Source organism: Camponotus floridanus, unplaced genomic scaffold (genome assembly GCF_003227725.1).
Source record: "Camponotus floridanus strain SB8 unplaced genomic scaffold, Cflo_v7.5 scaffold1, whole genome shotgun sequence".
NCBI classification, from domain to species: domain Eukaryota; kingdom Metazoa; phylum Arthropoda; class Insecta; order Hymenoptera; family Formicidae; genus Camponotus; species Camponotus floridanus.
This window is the reverse complement of record NW_020229214.1, coordinates 4,478,612-4,504,462: the sequence shown is the minus strand read 5'-3', so window position 1 is coordinate 4,504,462 and position 25,851 is coordinate 4,478,612. Positions and strand designations below refer to the sequence as shown.

Genomic DNA, 25,851 nt, shown 5'->3' with positions numbered 1-25,851 from the left:
AAGTCTAAAATATTTCGAAAGGGACTCGAAATATTTCTTAACTTATAATTATTTCTTAACAGTTATATGAAATTTTTTATATAAAATTTATTCTATTATTTAAATTTTAAATAGAAAATTTAAAAATTAAAATTTTTGTAAATTAAATTTCAAAAATTAAACTTTCATTAAAAAATCTGTGAAACTTAACTTTTATTAACGCACTACCATCCGCGGTGGCTCTTAATCGCTAGTTTCTTATCGTGTTGTTAAAATACATAAAGAGCCTAATTCTTTTCAATTTATTAACTTTAATTATTTATGTTTTATATATTAAACAAATAGAATATTTTTACTATAGAATATCTTGTAGAATACAGGTAGGTAACAATACATATAAGAAAGTGATACGCTTTTAAACTTAAATATTTTATCAGAATGAAGACTGAGGAACGATAGTGCGATAAACATTCATGTACGATCATATAATCCGATTCGTGATGGGACGTCTTCCCTTCCTTTGACGATGATAAACTTCCGGTCAGACCCGATACCGATGTGGCAATGACCTGTCAGAGAACGAACGCGTATTTTGTGACGAAAAAATTTGTTCGTACATATTTATAAAATGTACCAATTTTCTGATTATAATTATTTACATCTCTCATTTATTTTAATATTTTCTTTATCCTCCATAAAGATTTTTAAGAATAATTTTTATGTGAAAAATCTAAGGAAAAAATTGAAAATATCTCGATAATAAGAAGTGAATCACCTTCTGTGACATCGCGCGGTGTTTTTAAGTCCGTAGTCCAAAGACTCTCTCTTTTGAGCCGAGCTCTTCAAATTTCGTACAACGGTGCCCCAGGTATGACTCACCTATTATCGCGTGGCATCCCACTCGACCCCTTTGACGCGGGGACATCTTCGATGTTGTAGACATTGGCGGGGAAACGCCGGAAGCGAAGAGGGCGAGCGACGTGAGTACGGTGAACCCCGGAAGCGAACGCAACGGTGGCCGGCTCGGTCGAGGGGGGAGTTTGCACGGTGGTGCCAGGCCCGCGCATGCTTCAACAACGAGGTTGTTCAGCACCCGCGCTCGCTACGATCACCAGCTCAGCATCATCGTCATCGTCATCGTCATTCACAAATACCACCATGTTCCCGCAACAGTACTGCCTGAGATGGAAGTACCATCACAGCAATCTACAGACCATGTTCTCACAGCTGCTCGAGCGACAGGCCTACTGCGACGTCACGCTCGCCTGCGAGGGCAAGACGCTGCGAGCGCACAAGGTAAATAGAGCGGAGCGTCGCGATGCCATGTCACTGACGATGATGCTTTCCGCAAATACGCGATACGCGTGTCTGCGCTTATTCGACCAGCGGGGATCGAGAGGTCGGATTCTGATGATGCGGATAATAGTCTCGATTTTTAAAATAATTATTGTCTCTCTCTATCTTCAAAAATAATCTTTGTTAACTTTAAGATCGAAGGGATAAATTACTTATTCCAAGATTTAAATTCGCCAAAGTTATCACGTTTTTCGTCTATTAAGATCTATTTTCAAGACATAATGAATGACCGCGCTCGATAGCTCGTTTGTGACATAAACACGAATAGATGATGCATTAATACGGCGTTCAATAATCCGCTGCGCATCAATCCGATATGCATCAATTAAAAATCTATGGCACAGAAGGTTGTATTTGATATGAAAATCAGCGATATAAGAAGTTACCGCGAAAATAGAGAAATTAGTCGCGAATGATTCAGAATACGCGGAAACTCGATTTCCGGAATTTCGCTGTAACGTGAAATTGGATTTATGACTGAAACTCGATAAGTGGAATTTCACAATTCGATTTACGGGAAATATATAATAAAATTGCCATTTTCCTCGATATTTCATCTCGAATCCGGCTCGAAACGAGTCCCTCGCTACATCGGGAGAGTTATCTTGTCAATTTTCAATTAAAATAATCGAGTCGATATATATATATATATATATATATATATATATATATATTTATGTGTGTGTGTGTGTGTGTGTGTGTGTGTGTGTGTGTGTGTGTAAAAGCTGCGCGGAACCATAGCATACTTGCGCACGTATGCGACGAAAACTAACTTCGTCGTAGCTAATCGGAACTTTGTTCTTGTGACTTCGTCCTCTTGTCAAAACTCGGTTAACGTGACGAAACGTCTAACTCAGTTTTCGGCAAGACTGGAGAGACTAAATTACACAACCACACTACGCCAACATCTATTCTGTATTCGAAATCTTCGTTTCTACTAAGTAAGAGCTCTATCTCCGGAACAAGTTTTTCAACCACGGGTACATGTATATAGGATGTTCCGCAAGTTGCCGGTCACGCTTTCCCTGAGAAAAAAAAATAGTATTTCTCGAAATTAGCGAAACCGTTTTCAAAATACTGCGCTCGGTCGGCAGATACATCGTATCGTATACTCCGGATATCAGATTTTCATTTCAAAAGAGCCGCTGCAATTTCGAAAAGTGGCATTTTCCCTCTGCGATTCTATAAAAGCGCTCCTCTACTAATAAATCGTGCCTTTTTTCGATGCGGTCTTTGATGTATTTCAGGTCCCCAATATGATTTCTTTTATCTATTATATTCTTCGGATATCTCGGAGAGATTTAAAAAAAAACCATCATAATTACAAATCTTAATTTTATATCAACGTAATTTGGGAATTGCAATCTATTTTAATTAGTAATTAATGATAAATTGGTAATCGTAATATACCTTAATTTAGGAGTTAATTAATTCATTAATTCATTAATTCATTCATATTTTCGCGTTTCTAAATTTTTAAATTAAAAAGAATTAATTGAACACTACAGATTTGAAATATCTTAAAAATATTTCTGCAACATAATCTCTAGTCTTGATTAATTCAGAGTACATTTTGTAATACATAATAACTGTTTATTGCGTAATTAGATATTCATTATATATTTATCGTTAATGGAACGATTCACGCTTCATTGATCGAGTACATGAATTCGATACGCGTTCTGTTAGAATCAGTTATCCAGGTTACGGTTGGGAAACCTCGATGACTTGTCAGTTAAAGTCACACTTGTTTAACGGTCAACTGCACCGAAACCCAAACAATTCGCCTCGGCGAATTCTTCAGACGCCGTTGATTCTCCTCGTAAACGAATTTGCATCGAAATCACACATTACCTCCCTCGTAATCGTCGTCCCGCCATTGCTAACTATAAATTTGCGATTAGATCGCACGATGATGAGGTCGTCGAAGTTGAACGACGCGTGTTATCTCCGCGTCTAAAACTCGGAAACCGAAGAAAAATCGTAGTAAGGGCATCGCAATCACCATCACAAACCCCCTCCTCCTCCTCCTTTCTCCGCGACCCGATGGAGACGATCCGACTCTTGATAATTGGATTCTATTCCCAGCCAAAAAACCTGGATGATCTGTAGCAGACGACGAATGCAATCCCGTCCGGTTTCCACGGACCCCGGACTCTTGCTCTTTTTTTCGCGTACACGTGTCTCTCGTTCGCTCTTCTCTCGCTTCCCTACCTTTTCGCCCTTTCCGCTCGCTCCGCGCCCTTTTCCTCCCTCTCGGTCTCTTTCGCGTTTTTCTGCGTACCCCCCTGGTTCTTTTCCCATAGCGCGTCGAGTAGAATTTCCTCGATTCGTCTTATTGTACGTCGCGGCGGAAGGAAGAGAAGAAGCGAAATATGTCTGCGGCGAGAAGAACAAGGAGGGACCGGAGGATGGGGAGGGAAGGGAGAAGAGGGAAACGAGAGAGGAGACGGACGGACAAACGGACGAGTCTCGCCGGCGTAGGAACATAAAACTTAACAAACGATCAATTTTCTGTTCTTTGTTTCTTACCGGGGTGGAACTACGGCATTTCGCCACACTCTTTTCTCCCCGGTCCTCCTCTCCCCCTTCCGTCCCCCTGGCGCTCCCGTCGGTCGGCCTCCCCTTTCCTCCTCTTTATTACTCCCTTCCTCTGCCGCTTCCACCCTCTTTCTTCCCTTCGGTCGGTTCCCTCTTTCTCGTTCCCCTTGCCGCCGTCTCCTCCTCTGTTTCGTTTCCTCGCGTCTCCCTCTTTTTCTCTCTCTCGGGCGGCCTGTGCGTCGAAACGAGCCGCGCAGAGGAGAGGCACTCTATCAAAGTAGAGTACGTTCGGCTTGGTTTATTTTTTACTTTGGGAGGGGTCCAAATTGTAAAATCAATACTTCCTCCTAAATTTAGAATGCCGCCGCCGCCTCCGCCGCCGCCTCCGCCACCGCCACCGCCGCCGGCACAACGCGCGCGGGCTTTTTCGCTTCTTTCCCCCGCGCCCGCATCGCGGCGACTCGCTTAACTCGTGTCTCGTCCCCTTTTCCCGCCGCCGGCGAAAGCCGGCCGGCCGGCTCTTGCCGCGCTTCCGGCGATACCACCGGGGTAGGGTCGCGGTAAAGGAAGTCGTCGCGACCGAACAGAGTATCGATATTTAGCACCAGCGATGTGTAATTGGACGTACGAGAGTTCTTCTTTTGTCGGACGCCTTTTTTTTTTCTCTATGGCCATCTAGACTATATATTTTAGATTCTAGCGCCTGTACATCCGTAGCCGGGTAATGCGAGTAAAATATCTTGCGCACCTCCGCCTGAAATTGGTGGAAAGAAATAAGAAAAAAAGAGAGAAAGAACGAGAATCGCGCCTTTATACTTCGTACCTTTGAATATGCGAAAACTGCGAAAATATGCAGATTACAGACAGAGTTACTTTGAAAGTTACAAATTGCATTATTCTCGACATGACGAATATTTGGGTGAGATGAGAGTATATTTAATATCCTTTTTTTATTTCTCTCATCTCTCTCCTTATAAAATAAAATATATGCGAAAAGTAAAAAAAAAAAACGAATCAACTCCACGTGTTGCGAGTACTCGAGATTAAGGTATCGAGGCTGAAATGTCGCGTAGCTACCTTGCGAGATACCAGACGACGACAGCGAAACGAAAACGAAAGGGATTCGAGGCGACAGAAGTTCGCGTCGAAGGGAAAGGGAAACGGACGCGAGGGGGGAAGAGCTTTGTGGACAGCTGTTTCCTCGTCTAGCACCACCTGCACCCAGTTTGCCTGCGCGCGCGGGACACACACCACGAAGGAGATAGCGCGCTCTCGGAGGCAAAGCTCGACCCTCGATGACGCGACTTTTTTGAGGTCTTTGCTCTCTATCTTATACTGACGTTATGAACTAGTTAGGCCGATAACCTCGTTTAACTTTGGACAGCGATTACTTCACTCTTTCGAAGTAAACAGCCCTACTTTACGCACTGTGTTATTGAAGAAAGAAAATTCTGTCAAAAACAGTTTTACTAAAAATTCACGGAAACCTGTGTATTACATCGACAGTTTCAATTAACTAATTGGTTCTTTCTGCTTTTCTCCTTCGATTTCAGAAAATATGATCATTGAGAAAAAGGAAGAGGAAATTCACAAAATTTCTCTATCCAGCTGATAATACTGTTATATCATTGCTTATTATTAATCTCGTTTAATTCTTTCTGTATTCATTTTATACTTTAAGCTATTGCTAATCTTGTATAATTGTCTCTTGCTACTCATTCAACTCGAGCTATATAACAAGGAAAAGATTTATTACATTCATTGCCAATGTATCGACCGGTTTTTACTTGTTGACAAGTACACGATGACAGAATAGACTTATATAGCTACAGCTCGTCCGAGGAAAAAGATTCGCTAGGTTGCAAAGGTTGTAAAGGATCGATCTGCGATAACCATAGCCACCGATCGTATAGACAGTAGCCTTATTTCGAGCGACGTGAGAAAAAAAAGATTCGCGATATGGAACTTTTGTAATATCGAACTTTGGATCCGGAAGTTTCGAAAGTAGAAGATTCGTCCATCGCGACTCCTTTCGATACGTAGCGTAGAATTCGCGGCAAAAACTCCCATGTATCTCTCGAAATAGGAGAAATATACTTTATATGGCGATGGTTATCGCGCTGCGCAGCCTGTATTCCCATCGGACCGAGCTCCCGGAAAATTTCTATCCCGCGCGATTGCCCGGCAAGAGCGAAAAAGAAAGAGAGCGAATGGAACTTTTGAGATGCCTCTTAAACGACGCTCCGAATGTGAAAAGGAGGAAACGCGAGCGCGCGCGTGGCTGGAACAAGAAAATCTTATATTCGTTCGCGATGACTCTCTCGCGTGTCTTCTCTCGATTCATTCGCGCTGATATCGCGGACTGCAAGTACCTATCTTGCACTGATGTGCGCGAAGCACGATACGAACGAGATACAGTGAGAATAATTAATTTTGCTTTTCTCGACCCAGGGATTTAGAATCTCCCCTCGCTGCGGAGGAATAAATGAATCCCTTGGCATTGAGCCGTTTGCGATTGAGAAACTCGTTTCGCGTTCATTTATCAGATATTTGACTGACAGTGCAATATTTTGTAAAGATAATTTTCAGCAGCATATTTTTATCCTTTACCATGATAAAGAGAATTCCATTGTATCGCAAAAATCTGTATAAAAATTATTGGATTCGCGTTAGTTCTTCTAAACTGTACAGTTCTGAGATAATCGTTCGGTCAAAACAACGCGTACATTTTATCATACTATTATCAATTGTATTATGTTGCGAAATAAGTTGCAGTGTCATCGAAAAAGAGTATCACCCGATTACGCTTCGAATCTCGAGAACGTAAAAATACCAGTTATCATTTGGACTATGCAACATATCTCTTTTTCCGATGACTGTGTCTTGTTAATCGCTGTGTCCCTCACCCACAAGCGTGATAACGTTTTCCGGGATTCTTCTTTTTTTAGCGCGAACGATTAAAACTTGAAGTGATTAAATTACACAATGTCTGAGAGAGAAAGAAACAAGTGGATTTTAACGTATTTTCCTCTAAACGTGTGTCATAGTTTGACGAATCGGCACTTGTAATGGATAATTATCGGTCTCACGATCGATAATAAATATTTCAAAATTACGTCTTTAAATTCTTTGCTTAAATTTGACTATTTTTCACTTGTACTTTTATAATATTCAAGCTCGAGTTCGGTCTCTCTCTTAAAAATAATCGTTCAACTAAACATGTTCTTCCAGTTTTCTTTCTATTAGAAGTAACTTATAAATAGAATATATTATTTCTGCGTATAATGAGGATTTTCTTTTTATAAGAAAACAGAAAAAAGAGAGAGAGAGAGAGAAGTGGAATAAAAGATTTTATCATCACTTAAATAAACTTGAAATAAACGATTATTCCTGAAACGTTCAAAACGTTACAAAAAGTGAAGGACTTTATAATCATTCTTCGCATAAATATGCATTCGTTTAGTTTTCAAATAATGCGAATGCATGATATGTAATTTCCGCAACGTAAACTTTTATTTGCCCGCCGCTAACCGCGTGTTTATTACAATTTAATTGCCCTCCTTTTGATACTCAATTGAAGCGCGAAATAAACGTCCGCGGGGAAAGAACTAATTTATTATGATAGCATTGTGGAAACACATTTTTCAACCCCGATCATACCATCGTGACAGACATGGAAATTAATTGCGGTTTATAAATATTACATCGCGATGTCAAAGAACACGTTCGAAAAATCCTAAACTGAATTAATTATCATTCGCGAAAAACCAACAACTTACTTTTATATTTTACAAAAACACGCGGAGGTACACATATTCACGTACACACACGTGAAGTTACATTAAATTTAAATTAACACTATTTCACGCTCGCAAAAAAACAAAAATTATGCATTTATCCATCGCTATCACAGAGAATTATATACTTTAGATACCACAAAATTATGCATTTTTGATAATATATTCCAAAATATAAATGTATTTTCTGTTATATCTCTCTCATCGCATGTGATTTGATGAAACACATTTTTCTACTTAAATCATAAAATTAATATAAATAAAATTAATATAATGTTAACATAAAATTAATATAACGTAAACATAAAATTAATATAATGTTAACATAAGAAAAATCTTGTAAGCAACGCAATAATATGCAATATGGAAAAAATATCTTTCAAATATGATATATCTCAAGCAAATAAACGTATTACAAATTTTCAAAGTAAACTCCTCACAAAGTAGAAGCTTCCTTTTTTCTCATTCGCTGCTTAATCGATTGACATCACGATACATGTAATACTTAAAACGATAATCACATGCCGACGTAAGGCGGAGTTCGAGTTCGATGACAAGCGATATTTCAGACATCTGGAGACGGAAGAGGGAGAGGGAAGTTTAGGCTAGTTTTTAACCAGGATGAGTGTTAATGTTAGTCGGATATACTATCGATCAAGTCACGCGGCGTGAAAAGAGAGCGAGAAAAAACGACAGTGGGATTCCACGCGTTCTCGACCGTAACGATATCCACGTCTCTCGTTCTCAAGATGCACAACGGGTATTACCCTGGTGCGTTGCGGGTAATTATGTGCCTCCAGAGTACAGAGGGGCTGCCAGGTGCTAAGGTCGTTAAACCCGGACATCCTGCGTTCTAAAAACGCGACAGGCCTCTCTCTCTAATTGTACAAGTAATAATACGATTTGACGTTCCTTCTCGCAATGTACTCTCGAATCTCAGGATACTTGCTTGAGAATCGACCTACGAAAGATCGAGTATATCTCGCATCAAATCGACGGAATAAAATTCTTCCTGAGAGGAGTTAAAACGATTGTTAAATGCACTTTTCATTTCTTATAACGGTATCAAGTTGAAAGTCTAGCCAGGTAAAATTTACTCAAAATTCTTCCAAAAAATAACATTTATCTAAGAATCTAGGAATTTGTATTCTTCAGGGAATTTTACGAATACTTTCATTCTTAGATATTACGAGGAATATTTAGAATATTTAAAAAAAAAACGATTATCCCTCTGAGAAAAGGGCGGCACCTGGAGCGTTACCTGTACAAATTTTTGCCCAAAAAACCAAACGAGCAGCGCCGAGAAGCTCTCGCACGTGCGCTAATAGGATTTTACGAGCGACGCGTGGCGGAGGAGAAATCGTTTCGCGAAATTAACACTCGTCGGAGCGAGTGAACTCGTAAAAAAGTATAATCGATATTTTCGTACGGGCGTGAGTACTTTTTCCCGACTACCCCTCCGTCCTACCCATTTCCCACACGCACCCACACATATTCCCGTCTCACTCGTTCGCTGACTCACTCCCTCATCCATTCATTCCCCGCTCTTTATCTCCCTCTGCCCCGCGTATACTATCTTGCTCTGCTCGCTGATGAAGTACACCCTCCGCTCCTCCCAACCTCTCGCTCTTTGAGGACTGCCATTACTGAGTCACACTATTTCCCGCGTGCCTACGTATAATCGCGAGCATTCACTCACACGTGCGTAAAGAACATTAATCTCGTATATTTGTATCTCTCACATGTGTACGCTAATATTTATCAGGGCTTAATATTTTTCATTAGATTTCATCGTGCACATCCCACTTGCCACGTTGTTCTCCTCGTTGCTTCGCGTCGACGTTCATTTACATTACGCGATGCGCGTGCGACGCTTTGTTCCGGCCACCGATGCGAAAATCGGGATGGCCCATTAGTATGCGCGAAAAAGGTGAACCGCGAGATATGCGAGAATCATAAACCAAAAGTGTAGAGGGCAATATAAATATTAAAAAGAAGATAAAAATATTCCGAATCAATTGGGAGAGATGCTGCATACACGCGAATGTTGTAGAAACAGAATTCATTTTCAAGATTTCTGAAATGAGATTGAAAATATCTCTTCCTGTAGATTTAATTAAATTGGCTGGATTTGTATGTAAAAATTTTAAGAAATGCTAGATATGTGTGTGTATGCTATTTCTGCTACACATTTTCACCCGGAAATGCAGAGAGATGTAGCAAAATTGCATTTGTAAGTTAATACCGTGCAAAATTAGAGAAACCGTGAGAGTTTCTATTTTTCTTATACAATAAAAAGTACAATTAAAGAAATTTTATATATATATATATATATATATATATATATATGTATGTATATATGCGTTTCTAAAAGAAGATAGCATAACGTTACAAGTAGGTTATTTAAAAAAAAAAATTATAATATATAAAAAGAGAAAAGAGAAATTTTATATAAAAACTTCTTGCAATTATATAATTTTCATATTACGTGCACACGACTCTGCAGAATTTTTTGCAATTTTAAAATATTTAAAAATGATTAGAAATAATGAACTATTTTGAAATCTCGTCTATACAAAAAAATCGACTTTGTAATTTTATTAAAAAATTCATCGTTAAAATTAAAATTCGTAATATTATTTTAGATTGTTTTATGTGCGTATATATTGTATGTATATGTACGTGTACACACACACACACACACACACACACACACACACACATTTCTATGTCCGTTACCACAGTTTTTTGAAAATCTATTTAGATGTTTCATAAAAACAGGTAAAAGCCGAAAAGTAAAATTTGGGAAAAAAACATTGCTCCGTGTACAGATAGGGAGTTCGTAAACTTCCACTTGGACCCATTGTTATTTTTTATACATGCACTTCGGGGTTTGTTCGCTCTAAACACACGCGGTCTCAGACTCGGCGGCGTATTTTCTTGCTCGTTAAACTCATCGGGCATGACGCGTGGCAAAACAACAAGATCTGCGTGCTGCATTATTAGAAAATTCCCGCGTGACTTACGTGCGGCAGATAAGAAACTTTCTTACGCCATTTCAAACGGATATGCAAAAAGAGACATCAAACGGATATGCAAAGAGATTTCTTTCCGAAATTAAAGAAACAGTTGAAGATTGTTATTAAACGCTACAATTATTTTGCCGATTTCTGATAGAAATTATTTTTGCTCTTTGTGTGTGTGACTTATTTATTTTATTTTCATTTATAAAACTTTTATTTTCGTGGAGTTTTATTTTAATATTTTTTTGTGTCTACGTTTTTGGCAAAAATAATCAGCTGTCGCAATCTTAATGATAATCTCTCAATTACATAAGTAAAAAGTAAATCATAAAGAAAAGTAAGAAATTGAAAATTTTAAAATCTAAGCGAGAACTATATAATACGAATAATAAATTGTTGCAGATGTTTATCAGGGTATAGAAAATATGTAAAAGATATTGAAATATGTAATACACGCGTGTTCTGCGTTCTATTCATGCATGTACGCAAAGAATATCGCATTATTTCTTTTCTTTCGCAATTCCGGTTTCTCTTGTCTGTCTCTGTTCTTGTCTCTCTTCTTCTTTTTCTTTATTATCCGGTTGCTTCTCGAAAAACGACAATGGTTTAGAAATTTAAAAATATTCGTCTCTGCTTTTCATCGTGATTCACTGTGGTCTTCATGGTCATGGCCTTCGAGGGCTTGCTTTCTTAGAGATTTTTAAATCGTTTCGCAAGCACGTCGACATCTGTTGTACGATGTACGCCGGCACAAATTCAACTCGAAGAACGAGGAAATGAGCTACAGCAGCGATTGTGTTTCCCGAGACCGCGTACACCGGTATCCAACCCTCGGCGCACGAAAACTCGTTTCGTGTTTAGAGATTCCTGGAATAAAAATACGTCGCGATATAAATGTTGTTATGTAATTCCAGGAAATCGAAGTTTGAAATTCCGTCTAACAGCCTTCCGCAAATGTGAACGCAATTTCGCGGCTTGCCGAAATTTCTTAAAACGAGTTACATCGCGTATCGATCCATAATTTCATGCATGCAAAGATATAATCGTCTGCCAGCAATCGTATGTCGCTTCCATCTTCTCTTTTTTTTTTCTCTTTCGCTTCTTGAATTTGTATGGAAAGATGGATTTCGAAATTAGAATTATAAACACATATAGATATAACCTTTAAATTTTTATATGATCGAAATAGCTTTTTCAATTTTTATTTTCTTTTTTTTTGGAGGTAAATTTTTGTAGCAATAATCGTTTTTTAACGGCTAGTAATTTTTTTCATCATCCATTATATCGATAAATATACGAGATTTCGTCGCAATATTAAGGCCTGATTGTACCAATGTTATTTTAAGCGAGACTTAAATACATGTCTATCTTTATCTTTCTTTCTAAATAAATAAATAATAAATAATCTTCTAAATAAATAAAAACAAACATATATTTAAGTTTCGCTTAAAGTTGAAATAAAGTTGGTGCAACCGGGCCTTAATTCTTGTCTGAACGAACATGAAACATGTAAAAAATTCTACCTGCCAGTTCATTTCCAGTTTCGTCTTTCGTCGCATATATTAGTATGACGTAATACGATGATTCCTGCGAGGAAGATACTGACCAGCCTTTAAACTGAACAAATCGTGTCTATAAATATATTATTTCTAGAATTATATAAGACTGTTTTTTTATATAATACATCGAAAACACGAAAGCGAGCTCTTCTTTATGAGTTTGAATTTTTTCCTGTCACGCGTAGTAACTCATCTTTATTGAATGACAATCATCACCAGTGCGAATATTCGAATATTTTAAATCGCTTTCGAATTTTCTGAATCTTTGTTGTTGCTGGATGAATTGCATTTCCAGACTGTATAATATGATGCAACGATATATATTTATTATATTTATAATTCGAGGTAATTAAGAATCAAAAGATACGTATATATTATTAAAGCACGCATATATTATTAAATTATAGAGAAGATATCATGCATTATATATGATCTGTCTACACACACACACACACACACACACACACATATTTGTGCTCAAGAACGATCTAATTACGTACATACATATGATTGACGTTTTAAATTGATTTTTCTTGTTAAAAATTTGATGATACACCATCTTTCTTAGCAGTTTTTTGATTTATTAGTCTTAAGATTACTTTAAGTAATTGCTTTTAAGTGTCAAAGTAAAATCAACTTAATATATCTGCGCGTTTCTAAAACTTAATTTTTGAGAAATTCGTCCACAATTCAAAATCTACCGCTATTTCGATATTTTCACGAAAGAAGAATTGATCGCAACTTGCTCGAGCAGCTTCACATTTATAGACAGTAGAACACTCTGTACAGAGTGTGACACTTTTTCATCACGGCAAGACAATCGCTCGCAAAACGAATTTTTACAAAGCTCTTCGAAGTGAGCTGCAGGAAGGATCGGCGCCTTAAAAAAGGCGGGTTCGTTAAGTTTCTTGTTTCGATTCTACCCTCGCGTCAGACACAAAAAGGGGTATCTCTTTTTTCTTTCGTCTTGCCTCTTCTCTCTTCGTTCTTTCTCTCCGTCTCTCTCTTTCCTCTTCTCTTTCTTCTTTCCACCCGCACTGTCGTTCGTTGGCCAGAAACGGGAAACGCCTAAACTATCGATCGAATTACGTAACTGCAAGCGAGGGGCCAGTAATCTCGTTTTTATAACGAACTTCGCCGCGCGAGTGAAATGTCTCCGGTATCGTTATATACGTTATGAGTTATGACTCCCCCGGACGATCGAAAGCGCGGCTCTTAGCAAGGAGCGTCGATATTAATTTCAATGCTGATTGTGAGTATCGACAAGTATCGGTAATTACAGCAAGATATTACAAAACTTGACTTATAAGAGATGCGATACTTATAAAATAATACGATAAAATGATACGAATAATAAAACAATGCGTGTAAAACTTGTGTTATCTTGTCTTTTACTATTTTTTACTATTATTTAGATAATATTTTTTTCAATATAGGCGATAAAAAATTGACATATCAATCTGTTTTGATTGCGGCTGTACGGCTTCCTATTAAATATTGCTGTAGAAAATACTCTCCTCGACGTCGTGTAGCATAGATATATTTCATACCTCACAATGAACGGCTCTATTCTCGATTTTATAGCAGGATCAGATATTTATACTATAACTTTTTTTACTTCCCAGGATCGAGATATTTCTCTTCGTGGCCTCGATATTTATTTGATACCGATTTTGATATCAATGCTTCTATTCTTTGCTCAATATGGAATTTTCCCCCGCGATAACGCGTCGCGTTTCTCTTATCTTACGAGCGCTTTCTGGGACTTTCTGAGCTTTTTGAACTCTCGCGCACTTGCTGATTCATGCCAAGATCGGCATAATTCGCGAAAGACGGAAATTCCGAAAAAACCGCTGCGATAAACGCTATAACGCAATATATACATTAATTTTACTCCACATACGAGTGAAAAAGTCGATTTTCTGTTGCGCGCAAAAGTGGAGTATTATTCGACTTTTGGAGATATTATACATATGACACAATTATATGCGATTTTTTTATATCAAGATTTTTGCCGTGATATGATAAGATTGTCGTTTTTATATCGAGTAACTGTCTAATTGTAAAAATAGCGCGGAGATCAAAATTTTTAAATCAACGTGTGATTTTTCACAAATACCGATTCGCGTTCATCGACATTCGCGTCGCGGGCAATACTCATCATTACGTCTCCGTTTCCCCCATCCTCCGCTCTCCTTCTCTTGCCGATATGGTTTCGTATCGATTCATATAAATAACTGAAATAATGTCCGGTCGAATAAATATTTATTGCGCGCCATTACAAATGTAAATTTCCGTCGGTATTCCGCGTTTCGCTGCCGTTTTCGCCGTAAAGCGTCTTGGGATCGATCGCGCGCTTGTCATGCTTTCGCGTTCGCCGTAAAAAAAAAAGTAGCGACGGCGGGGGAGAGCGGTCAGGGGGCGAGGCAGACGAGGGAGATCGACAAATTTGACGAAGCACCCCTTTTCCGCGCAGACAGGAGGGGGTCGTTCTCTCTCTCCGCCGGTTTCTTCCATTTATATATTCCTTTTTTTATTTTTTTTTTTTTTTTACTTTGGACGAAAGACGAAGCGCCGTTATGCACGATAAAAAGTTTAATGTCAGAAGACGTCGCGGACGATGGAAGGGGTGGCGGGTGAGAGGGAGGGAGGACGGGGGGAAGCCAGTGATGGAGAGAGGGAGGGGAGGGGGTGAAAGTGCCCGAGGATCGTAATGACTCGATATGAAACCCGGGCAGTGCAATTTCTTTCTTCTTCTGCCCTTTCCTCCCGCCCCCGCTCGTCTCGACGTCTTCCTCTTTTTTTCATCGCAGTATTTCCCCATAAAAGCGCCCCGGCATAATAAAAAGCGTTATATAGCTGGCACTGAAAAGTAACGCGTCTATGCGTCTCTCTCTTTCTCTCTCCCTCGCCCCCCCCCCCCATCTATGCCGTCTCTTCTACCCCTTCTTTACCGTTCCGTCCGTTCGCGAGACGATCTTTACGGCCTTATTTGCGGAGACGTAAAAATCGTGAAAATCAATACGGAACTTCTAACATTAAATATTCAGGCTATTGACTGGGCGGGGCCGAGTCAGACACTCATCGTTCGCAGCCCCTTCGCTCACGACAATAGAAATGAAAAATTAATAGAAAAATTAAGACTCGACTGATTAACGAAGAGGACACCCGACGAATACGCGTGGAGAGAATAAGAGGGATAGAAATGAAACGCAAACGGGGGGAGAAATACGAGTCGAAACAAAGAGGAATCGCTGTCCATGTAGAAAGAAGAGGCTAGCCGTGTCCGCTTTAATGTGTCTATTTTTATCTCGCGATCATTATTTCGAGTTGAAAAAGCGTTGCCGAGCTTTAGAAACGACGAGGAAAGAAATTTTCTTTATGGCAAAATAAAATTTACGTGCGAGGGAGGAGAATGTTTGTTACCGCAATCATAATTACATACGTGTGTTCTTCAAATTGGCGTAATTGAGAATTTCGTCTCGACTTAAAAAGTCTTGTCTTGTATTTTTTCTCTCTAACGACGACGATGCGCTATTATTAGCGAAATGTTGAAAGAAATTCGCGCAACTGTCCGGAAATTCCCACGACATTCGCGCGCGCTGGGTCTCGCATCAATTTATCTACTATCATTCCGCGACAATATGCGCGACATCGGCCAATTAACATACAAAAGAGGCGCTATTAATCGAAAGTTGTCATGCGACGACGGCAACACACGGTTAAATAAAACAACGACCACTCGAAATATTTGTAAGACAAGAAGCTGATTGAGGAGGGAATAAAAACTCTCGACGAGATTTTTCTCAAATATCTAGAATGACGATGCATCTTGCGAAAAATTTAACATTCTGCTAAGAAAGCAGAGATTTGAAACCTCGAAGAAGATAGACGATCGGCGAATTAATTAATATATCGCGATACATCGGCTTTGCGATGAATCTTGAAATCGAGATATTAAAAATCGATCGATCAAGGAGATACATTACTTTGTGTAAATTTTCATCGCAAAAAGAAATCGCCTCGGAAAGAAGTTATAAACGATGCCGAGTCGCGAACGAGAATTCTTATGAACAAGTATGAGGAACCTCATTGACTTTCATGCTAGATATTTACGTCGGTAAAGGAGTCGGTGGAGCACGGGAATGGTACTGCAAAAATCCTCGGAGAATATGCGGACAGGAATTCATATTTTATCGGGTGATGGCCGCGCGTTTTCGATCCATATATTAACGTTAGTCGCGCGCTTATTACGCGCGTCAATGCGACTTCCCCGAATGGATAATTTCATTTCGCTGGTAATTAATAATGATCGACGCGCTGTCGTCGCGCTCGTCCTTACTTGCCGAAGCGAATAAATCGGATCGTGTTTCGTAATACGAGACTAAGTAACGTTTACCGCGGATTGCAAAAAAAGAAAACAAAAAAACAGATAACATTACATGTTTCTCTATGCTGATTGTGAATTCGATAAATTGATAGTGTATCCAATTCAGTATCGGGTATCCACTGTCAACTGATACGAATTAATCAAAGAACATTGAAATTGCAGCTATACAATGATTTTTTTTTTGTAAATTATATTACAATATTTATCGTAGTATAAGAAATTACCTCTCGATGAAATTTGATCTCATGCTGCACGGTGTATTACGACAACTTCAAGTCCTATGAAACGTCGTTTCATATTGTGCAACCTGCAATTAATTCACGCTTATCAGGATTAAATTTTGAAAGTGTAATTGTGTGATAGAGGCAAGGTTGATTCTAGACTACGCCTAAATAAGTGACGTAATAATTAATGTTTGCAAATTAAAAAACATATGAGTGCATTTTTCATTAATTGCATATAATATATATTTAAAAGAATAATAAATAGTTATAGAAGAATAAAATGATAATAGACAAGTCTAATATAATTCGAGAAGAATAAAATAATACAGAACAGAAAAATATACATATATTATATGTGTGTGTGAAAGTGTAAAATATACATGATGCAGCATTTTTTGTTTGTAAAGTGTTTATATTAAGCGCAAATTTCACTGCACTATAATTAAATTGTGTCTAATCGACGTGTTCAATATATAATGTGTGTCGTTCAATGTATAATGTAGCGCGTTTTCGTAACATGTGCAAAATTCAAGTTGACGTAACAACGATGGTTTACTGCTTTCGCGGAGATAAAATCGTCGCATAAATGATTAACAATTGCGCCAACTTGCATGTTCGCAGGTTGTCCTGTCAGCGTGTAGCACATATTTCGACACAATTTTATCACAATACGAGGAGAAGGATCCCATTGTCATCATGCGAGATGTCAAATTTTCCGACATCAAAGTACTCGTCGAATTCATGTATAAGGGAGAGATCAACATCGATCACGTAAGTATCACAATTATCTATAAATGATTTTTTTAATATCGTATCTTGTCGATTTTTTAAATTTCGAAACCTGCTCGAGAAATTTACGGGGAAGTTTAAAAAATAATTGTAAGCGATATTTTTCAGGTTATCATATTTAATGAATATGCACGAAGGGAAGGTAAAATTTGTGATGAAGCGAAAGCAATCTTCGCGGAAGGAATTAGAGAGATAGAAATTATGAGATTTTTAATAGGATTAAGAGGGCTAAAAAACTCGAGACGCAACATTTATATCTAAAACGCTATTTAAAACGCTAATTAAATATTATCGACACAATGTGGAAATTTCTCGTTTATAGATATATCTTAAATATATTTTCACTCGGTGCTCATTAACGTTGCTGTTTGCGGCGGGCATTTTATTACATCGCCGTGAAATAAAGTTAAGCAGTAAAAACCCGGGACAATAATTCTTTGCCTTCTTCAGCACTTTTCCAATAACAACAATTTCGCGTAGATAAGAGTCACCGTGCTGTGTGACAGCTATAGTTAACGAGAGAACTTTACGGTGCCTATTATCTTGCGAAAAGCTAACATTTCTCACTCATACTGACGACGACCGTAAGTTCGAATGCGCCGCGACATGTTATGACAAGACCATCGTGTATATACAAAAGTACGTGTCGAGAATATCGACCTGTCAAAATAAATTCTTATAGTCCGGAAAATCAACAAAAAATAAAGAAGTAATGATATTCAAGCCAAGAAATCAATAAAGATATACGATTGTGCCTGATACTTTGATGAATTTAAAATTGATTTTTTTCTCATATGAAAATATATTTCGAAAAGAAAGAGATATTTATAATAACATAAAATCAAATTTTTTAATTTAAAATGGATTTGAATGGAAATTTGAATAAATGTTAATTCTTAATAGATCGCATATAAATCATGTTGATCTTTTATCAATATTTTAATAATAAAATATCTCGAAATTCTTAATCGACAAAAAAAATAGAATTTATTTTTTAATATTTATTGTACATGTCATTTTTTACAGATGTCTAGGAATAAGTATATATACATTTTTATAGATTTTTAAAAAATATTTTGAGATAAAACTGCGACAAGACATTATAACTCATATGTGACTAGAAACAGCAAGACAAATAACAAGGATTAAAAATCGAAAAAAATGTACGCGTGTTAAAAATATTATGAGGAAAAATCAATTTCGAATCATTAACGAAGATTTATCGTATGAAAACTGATATTGTATGAGCACTGATAATACATTACTTCTACATATTTATATATATTTATAGCATGACAAAAGTTCCTAATTACATAAATTGTTTAATAAATTTCGCTAATTGTTTTATCGTAATCCTTGAAAGACTTTTTAGCCGTGGATTATGGAGAGAGCTTGCACTTGGCAAATTTAATAATAAAGCTACGGATGCATCAGATAATCCATGAAAAGTTGCTTATATTTATAAGTTATTGCACTTGCATCTGGTTCTACGAACCAGACATTCCAGCATCTTTTGCGATATTATTATATTTTCCTATGCTTTCAATTTTAAGATTGTCCAAAGTAAATATTCAATGAAAATTGCTTTTCTAAGATCTATTTCCCTGAGATATATCTTCAATATTTCTCTTGTCTTTTTGACATAATAGTTTAATCCATTTAAAATTGTCCATCCTCTTTCTTCTATCTTATTGATTAATACTCTTCCTTCTCTATTTATCACCTTGTCTCTTGAGTTTCTAGATTCTCCCTCTTTTTCTTTTTTCTTATCTTCTCTTATTAATCCTCCTCTATTTCCCGTTCTTGCATTATAATCTCCTATTACCAAATGTTTTTCTTTCTCTTCTTGTATATATTCCGTTAACATAATAATTTAATCTATTTGACAATTCTTTACTATGTTTTCAATATTGAAATTTTCATAAATCATATATTTATAATACATGTGTTTCTTTGGGATTTTTACCAAGAATATCTATTTAATTTTCGAAATATCTTATAAACTATTTATTTCAAACATTTCACATCAAATTTATTTCTAACATTTCTTCATGCATTTCTTGTTATTATTATAATTTCTTTGATATATCTTGATTTTGATCAAGGTATATTTTTATATCTTTTGATGTTCAATTTTCAGATATTTTGTTTACAGTAATAAATTACTTATTATTTTTTATTTTTATTTTTGAAATAATTTAAAGTTTAATGATTTAATTATTTAAGAAATTTTTAGAAATACTTTATTGTTAGTCTTTTAATTTTCAAAATCTTCTATCTATTATACATATTCAATATTCGATAGTTTTGATACTTGAAAGCTCTCTTGTATTTCTCTTCCTCTCTTTTTCTCGAAGCTAATGATTTTTTGAATCTTTAGATATAAATCTGTGTTTTAGAAGAAAGAATTCTTCCTTGATTTCTAATCGTGATGATGCAGTCGCAGTCGCAGTCGCGCGAGCTTTCTCCGGCACGTTTTGTGTCGCACAAGCCTAATCGCGAAAAATCGCCGAGTGAAAATGCACGGAGCCCGATCCCGGATTGAAGATTGGCGGCGCGACGATTTAAGCTCTCCATTTGATCGGAATAAAGCGCTGTAGAGGAGGGGCCAGAGAGATTTTACACGGTCTTAGATCGAACTTTTGCGTCACGCGAAGCACGCCGTTCTTTTTTTCCCGTGGTCCCTTTTCTTATGCTCGTTCTTCGTTTCTGCGCAAACGAGAAATGAGAGAGAAAGAGAAGGAGAGAGAAAGCGGCGATATTTCTGAAATACATTATTTCACGATGGCGGTAGCGGCGATGCTGACCCACATAGGCATTTTTCCAATTCCGACCGTGGCCGATAGAAAGCCGCGCCGCGCGTTTGTAGAAAGTTCCCATATTATTTAGCATTCGGTCGCGAGCGTGTGCCATTGCTATTGCTTTTGTCGTTGAGAAGCAAGTAATAATTAGGATTTCCCGTTCCTGCAAACCCCGATATGTGCTCACGATTTTTTTTCCGTTTGATTTGTCGTGCGAATTTTTCTACTTCTGCAGACGAGAGATATCCGTACGACGTGTACGGATATCTTTATTTCCGGAGAAAAAGGAGAGAGATCCGGAAAAAAATCTGTGAGAAAAAATAATACTCTGGTGAAAATAAATAAGCGGTTTATGCCAGCGACGTAAAAATAATGGATCTGCCTTTCATTTTTATTTTTCCCCTCTTTACGTGTTTCAAATTTATAAAAAAAGGGAGAAAAAACACGTTGTCTAAATATATATCTGTCTTTGTAATTACAGAATAATTAAACATTTCTAATAACAACCCAGCTCATTTTTGCGTAAAGTATTTTATACGATAAAATATTTCTATAGAAAACTTTAAATTTATATTAAATTAAATTTATATTAAATTAACATTAAATTTATATTAAATTAAATTCTTCTCTTAAATTTTACATGTAAATGTAGAGTATATATGTGTACGTATTATACATGTAGTCACGGCGGATGAGTACGATTACGAAGAAAATCGGTGTCCAAATGAAAAACGCGCTCATTTACTTATTTCCGCTCATTTCAACCTTACCGTTCTTTCCTTGTAAAGAAGCGTTTATTCTTATTCCCCATTGCTTCTTATTAATATCATTAATATTAACGACATCCGTATAATTATCATCTTAATATTTTATCATTACGTTTGCCATTATTCACGCTTTACTATATATGTAGTTAAAACACTTTAGTACTTGAAATGTTAACATTCAGGCATTTAATCGATAACGTATTGTTAACATATACATACATATACGTTAACGATAACATATATTTTTATATATGCAACGTTATAAATATTTTATTATGCGAATTTATAAATAAGTAATTAATTTTTTTCTACAACTAAAACAGAATTAATGAATTTCGCAACACTGTATAATTCGCATCTATTTACGTATCTGCTTTATGCTTTTTTTCCGAAACATCAATTTTTATCTTTAATTTCGCTTATTCTTTCTTATCGATATTCATGTTGTAAAAATTTTAAAAATAATAATTATAATGTTAATTATTATGTTCTAATTTTATACTATAACAATTATAATGTATTTTTCATACTATGCAAAATATTACAATAGCGATAATAATTACAATTATAATTATACATGAGAATAATTTTACTTAAGTAATTATGTTAATTATGTTAATTACAAAAATTAGAGACGAGTGATAACATTCGATATTTGTTTATTTATTTATTTATTTATTTTTTTTAATAGACGAGGCTGTCGTCGTTACTGAAAACCGCAGAGGATTTACACATCAAGGGGCTCGCCGAGGTGAGCTGGCGCAGTGATTCCACGCAAAACGACTTGAACAACACTGGTCACAGTCCTGGCGCCGCTACCCCCGGTGTTGAGACGGTCCTACGGGAGGGTGAAGAAGAGCCGCCACCTCCGAAACAGAGACGCAGAGGTCGTCCGCCTCTGGACGACCCACCCTCGGCACACGACGTCTTCACGCCTAAGATCACTTGCATCACCGGAAATGTACGCAATTCGAATCTCTAAAACACTATCGCGGGCTGTGCGCCCGATGCCTGTGTAAGAATCGGTGCAGTTATGCCATAATAATTATATTGTAGCATTTAGTGAAATTCTAATTTATATATTAATTAAATGTTGTAATTAAAAAATTATTATATAATATGTATATATGTATGTATGTGTGTGTGTGTGTATGTGTGTGTTGTTATAATTATAATTTATTTTATTACGAATTTTTTCTTCAAACTTTTATGCGCGTATTTCAATTGACAAAAACTTTTGTTGGTTCTCTCTTCTTTTAAATAAAAGAATATATCGATCAGTATAAAAATGTCACGAGAAATAAAACATTGACATCCTCTTTGTCTCGTCACAATTTATTTAAAATAATAATAATAATAATAATAATAATAATAATCTCATTTATAATTCATACGTAGATTTAATTATTTATTTAATTATTTTTATATTTATATTTAATCTTTATTTTCATTTATAATTGACCGATATTCTAAGAATTACATCGCGAATGAAAATCTTAAAAGTCTTAGTTTATAAAACTCATGTTAATAACAAAACATATGTTAATAATTCAAAACTATTTTATTGATTGTTGTGTAACGTAAATATAAATTGCCAATTTTGTCTTTTAATTTAGACTTTATTTTTTGCACAAAACAGGCGGACGTGTGTTGTCAGATAAATTTCTGTATCATGTTACACGAATCATTTTACATCTATAATGTTTGTCCGATCAAAATTCCTAAAAACCAGAAATACTAAAGTATTAATAAAGTTTAGTTTTGATTAAAAAACACGATTCAATATACATAATGCACGTTTAAAAAAAAAATCTATCGCTGCAATATCATTTCGTTGTAACGGCACCGAGCCTTACGCATGCGAAATACTTGAGATAAGCAGATTTACGGGCTGATCCTTGTCGTGAATGTAGAAATTGGAAAATTTTGTTAGACTCGCAGCGGCGGGTATTACACATACGCGGGGATACCCACGCACGACTCTAATGTGTCACGTCGAACCTTTTCCCAGGAGGAAATGATGAGCGAGGGCGGCGACCATGAGAGTTGGGACGACGAGATGATGATGAACGAGAATAACGAAACGCCAGTGCCGGTGGTAAGGCCAATTAGATATGATTCTTCTTTTCTTCTTTACTTGGATACACGCGCATAATTAAATCAGGCAATCATCAAGAGAGATCTCGTTCTACTTTTTTTTCCTACTGATTAGATTATTTGCGTAAATATTCTATTCAATGAATTTAACGATGTTTTTTATCCTTTTTTTAGATATCCTACATGTCCAAGGATGATAGTACATCTGATCAAGAAAAGAAAGGTACATAATTTTTGTACTTGTATTTTAGCAAGTAGCGTATTTTTTTCTATAATTGATTGGATTGATTCTAGTGTAGACCTAAAAAAAAGCCTATTTTTAAACAGGTTTAATATATATGACTTACTATTTTTGCAATTTCTTGAATAAAAATTCAATAAGAAAACTTATTTTTTTAGGAATTCAAAATAGCAATCTCTCTTTTTCTATACAAATATAAATTCTATCGAATCTTTTAAGAGAAAATTGTTTTGACTTTCTTGATATTATCATATTACACATCATTCATTTTGTCGGTTTCGCGGTTAAACAAATATTTGTTATTGCAGCGCCTAGCACTCCATCAAACTCCAACGCCTCGAATCTGTCGATTCCCGAGCAATTCCGGGACGTGGTAAAAATGAACGATTATCTGACAACGGGACGCCGACAAGAGTTTTGGGAAGAACCGTTCACGCGACGTGTTATGGACGCCATCAAAAGCAAAGAATTAGAGATGAAGACTGCCGCCGAGATCCTCGGCGTCTCCTATGGCACTCTCTATGGCAGATACCGCGACAGTTATGGCTGCCTTAAACATCCATACAGGTAATAGACACGTAGATGAAAATCAAATTATAAAATAAAGGAAGAAATAACATTTTCACAAAAAAGCGCGATAATAATGCAAAGTCAATCTTTTAGAGTAAGGGATTTCTGGTCTGAACCGGGCCCTGCTGAAGTGTTAGCGAAACTGCGGCGGAAGGAGATTACCTTGTTCCGAGCTGCCGAGTTGCTCAATGTGACCGTCCATACGCTCGCGACATACTTGTCGACCCTGCAAGGTCCAGACAGGATCTCGTTGGCCGGTGATTTGGCATCCGGCGGTAACATCGACGGTGGCAGTAGCAACAACGCGACGACGATGGAGTCGGCGGCAACGGAAAACAATGAATCCGTCAACGACATACTGCAGAAGATCAACGCAAACGCGGCGACCGCGGCAACGTTGACCGCAACTACGACGTCGATTAAACGCGAGGGTGGCGGTTATATCGAAGTAATGTCGACAACAGTGCCGAAAGCCGCGACGTCCATGCTGGAGAACAATCCGGACATCACGATCGTCAAGTCAGAGAACACGCCGCGCAAACGTGATTACGCGAAGATGCCCAACGCGGAAAATAACAATGCGAAGCTGATGAGCGGTGGTGCCGTCAGTGAGGTCAGTCAACAGCAGCAACAACAACAGCCACAAAAACTCGCTGATCCGTTGTCATTGAATAACGATAACAGCAAACCCTAACTATTCAGACCATATCTAATACCCACGACAAATCACCATCATCACCATCACCCCCGCAGTGCAGCGCCGAACAATGCCAACTACAGATCCGACCTGCAGTGCCCGCGCAGTTTCTATTCCAACATGTTTACGCGTTTTCTCACGAATTTTCATTTGAAATAGATAGGAAGGAACACCGCTGCTCCGTGCAATGATGCCAGAATGGATACGCCGGTAACTGAGAGAAAGAGAAGTAGAGAAGATGATGCATACGAACGAAAACCGTATATGTGTGAGCTCAGTGAGTCATCTTCGCTCGTGTGCGTCACCTTCTTCACTTCCCCTTCTCTCAGTTACCAGTATATTCATTCCTGCATCACTGGCTTCGCGCACGTCCGATTTCAAAAAAATAATAGCTTTAGACAATCTCGTGTGTAATCAATTGCGATTGATTGATGGGGAGTCATGACTGACGTTGGAATGTAAGAACAAATTTCAAATCTCATCTGGCGATTTACAAGGAAATCTCACGAACTGGAAAATTCTGATAAAATTTTAATAAAACTTATATATAAGGTAAATGGACTTATATATATAAGGTAAATGGAAATATAGTCGATATATCGCGAGATTGCTTAATTTATTTAATTTTAAGAAGGCTTGACGAAATTATATCCGCTGACGAAGTTATAGCCATTTACCTTATATATAGAAAACACACACACACACATACACACACACACACACACACACACACACACAGAGAGAGAGAGAGAGACAAGGGGAAGGGAGGGAGAGATAAATAAATGAATTTAGAAATTTTGTTGCGACCCAAAAAAAATGATTATAAGAAATGAAACCATCATATGTAAAGCTTTTTGAGACTGGAAATTTTTAAATTTGTCTATTTACTCTCGCTCTCGACATATAAGTTTCATTATAATCAGAGTTTTTCAGTTCACGAAATTCTCTTGTTAGAATAAATAAGAAAGAAATGCCATCGAAAGTATCATAACAATTTCGATAAAACGGTAAGAGCACACT

The 25,851-nt window shown here is 37.1% G+C and overlaps 1 protein-coding gene across 13 annotated transcripts in view; it reads left to right on the top strand.

The window, feature by feature from the left end:
* The window catches only part of LOC105256480 (zinc finger and BTB domain-containing protein 20), a 100,178-nt gene extending 74,612 nt beyond the window's left edge, over nucleotides 1-25,566 (top strand). For 11 of the 13 annotated variants that reach the window (XM_025406954.1, XM_025406945.1, XM_025406949.1 and 8 more), the window contains 7 exons: nucleotides 919-1,275; nucleotides 17,491-17,640; nucleotides 21,918-22,187; nucleotides 23,160-23,324; nucleotides 23,498-23,546; nucleotides 23,873-24,131; nucleotides 24,228-25,566. In XM_025406954.1, coding sequence (XP_025262739.1) covers nucleotides 1,045-1,275; nucleotides 17,491-17,640; nucleotides 21,918-22,187; nucleotides 23,160-23,324; nucleotides 23,498-23,546; nucleotides 23,873-24,131; nucleotides 24,228-24,828 — 1,725 coding nt within the window. In that variant the 5' untranslated portion in view covers nucleotides 919-1,044 and the 3' untranslated portion in view covers nucleotides 24,829-25,566. Of the gene's footprint in view, nucleotides 1-847; nucleotides 1,276-17,490; nucleotides 17,641-21,917; nucleotides 22,188-23,159; nucleotides 23,325-23,497; nucleotides 23,547-23,872; nucleotides 24,132-24,227 lie in introns of all 13 variants that reach the window. The other 2 variants (XM_025406953.1, XM_025406967.1) reach the window with 2 other exon arrangements.
* Nucleotides 25,567-25,851: the final 285 nt, after the last annotated feature.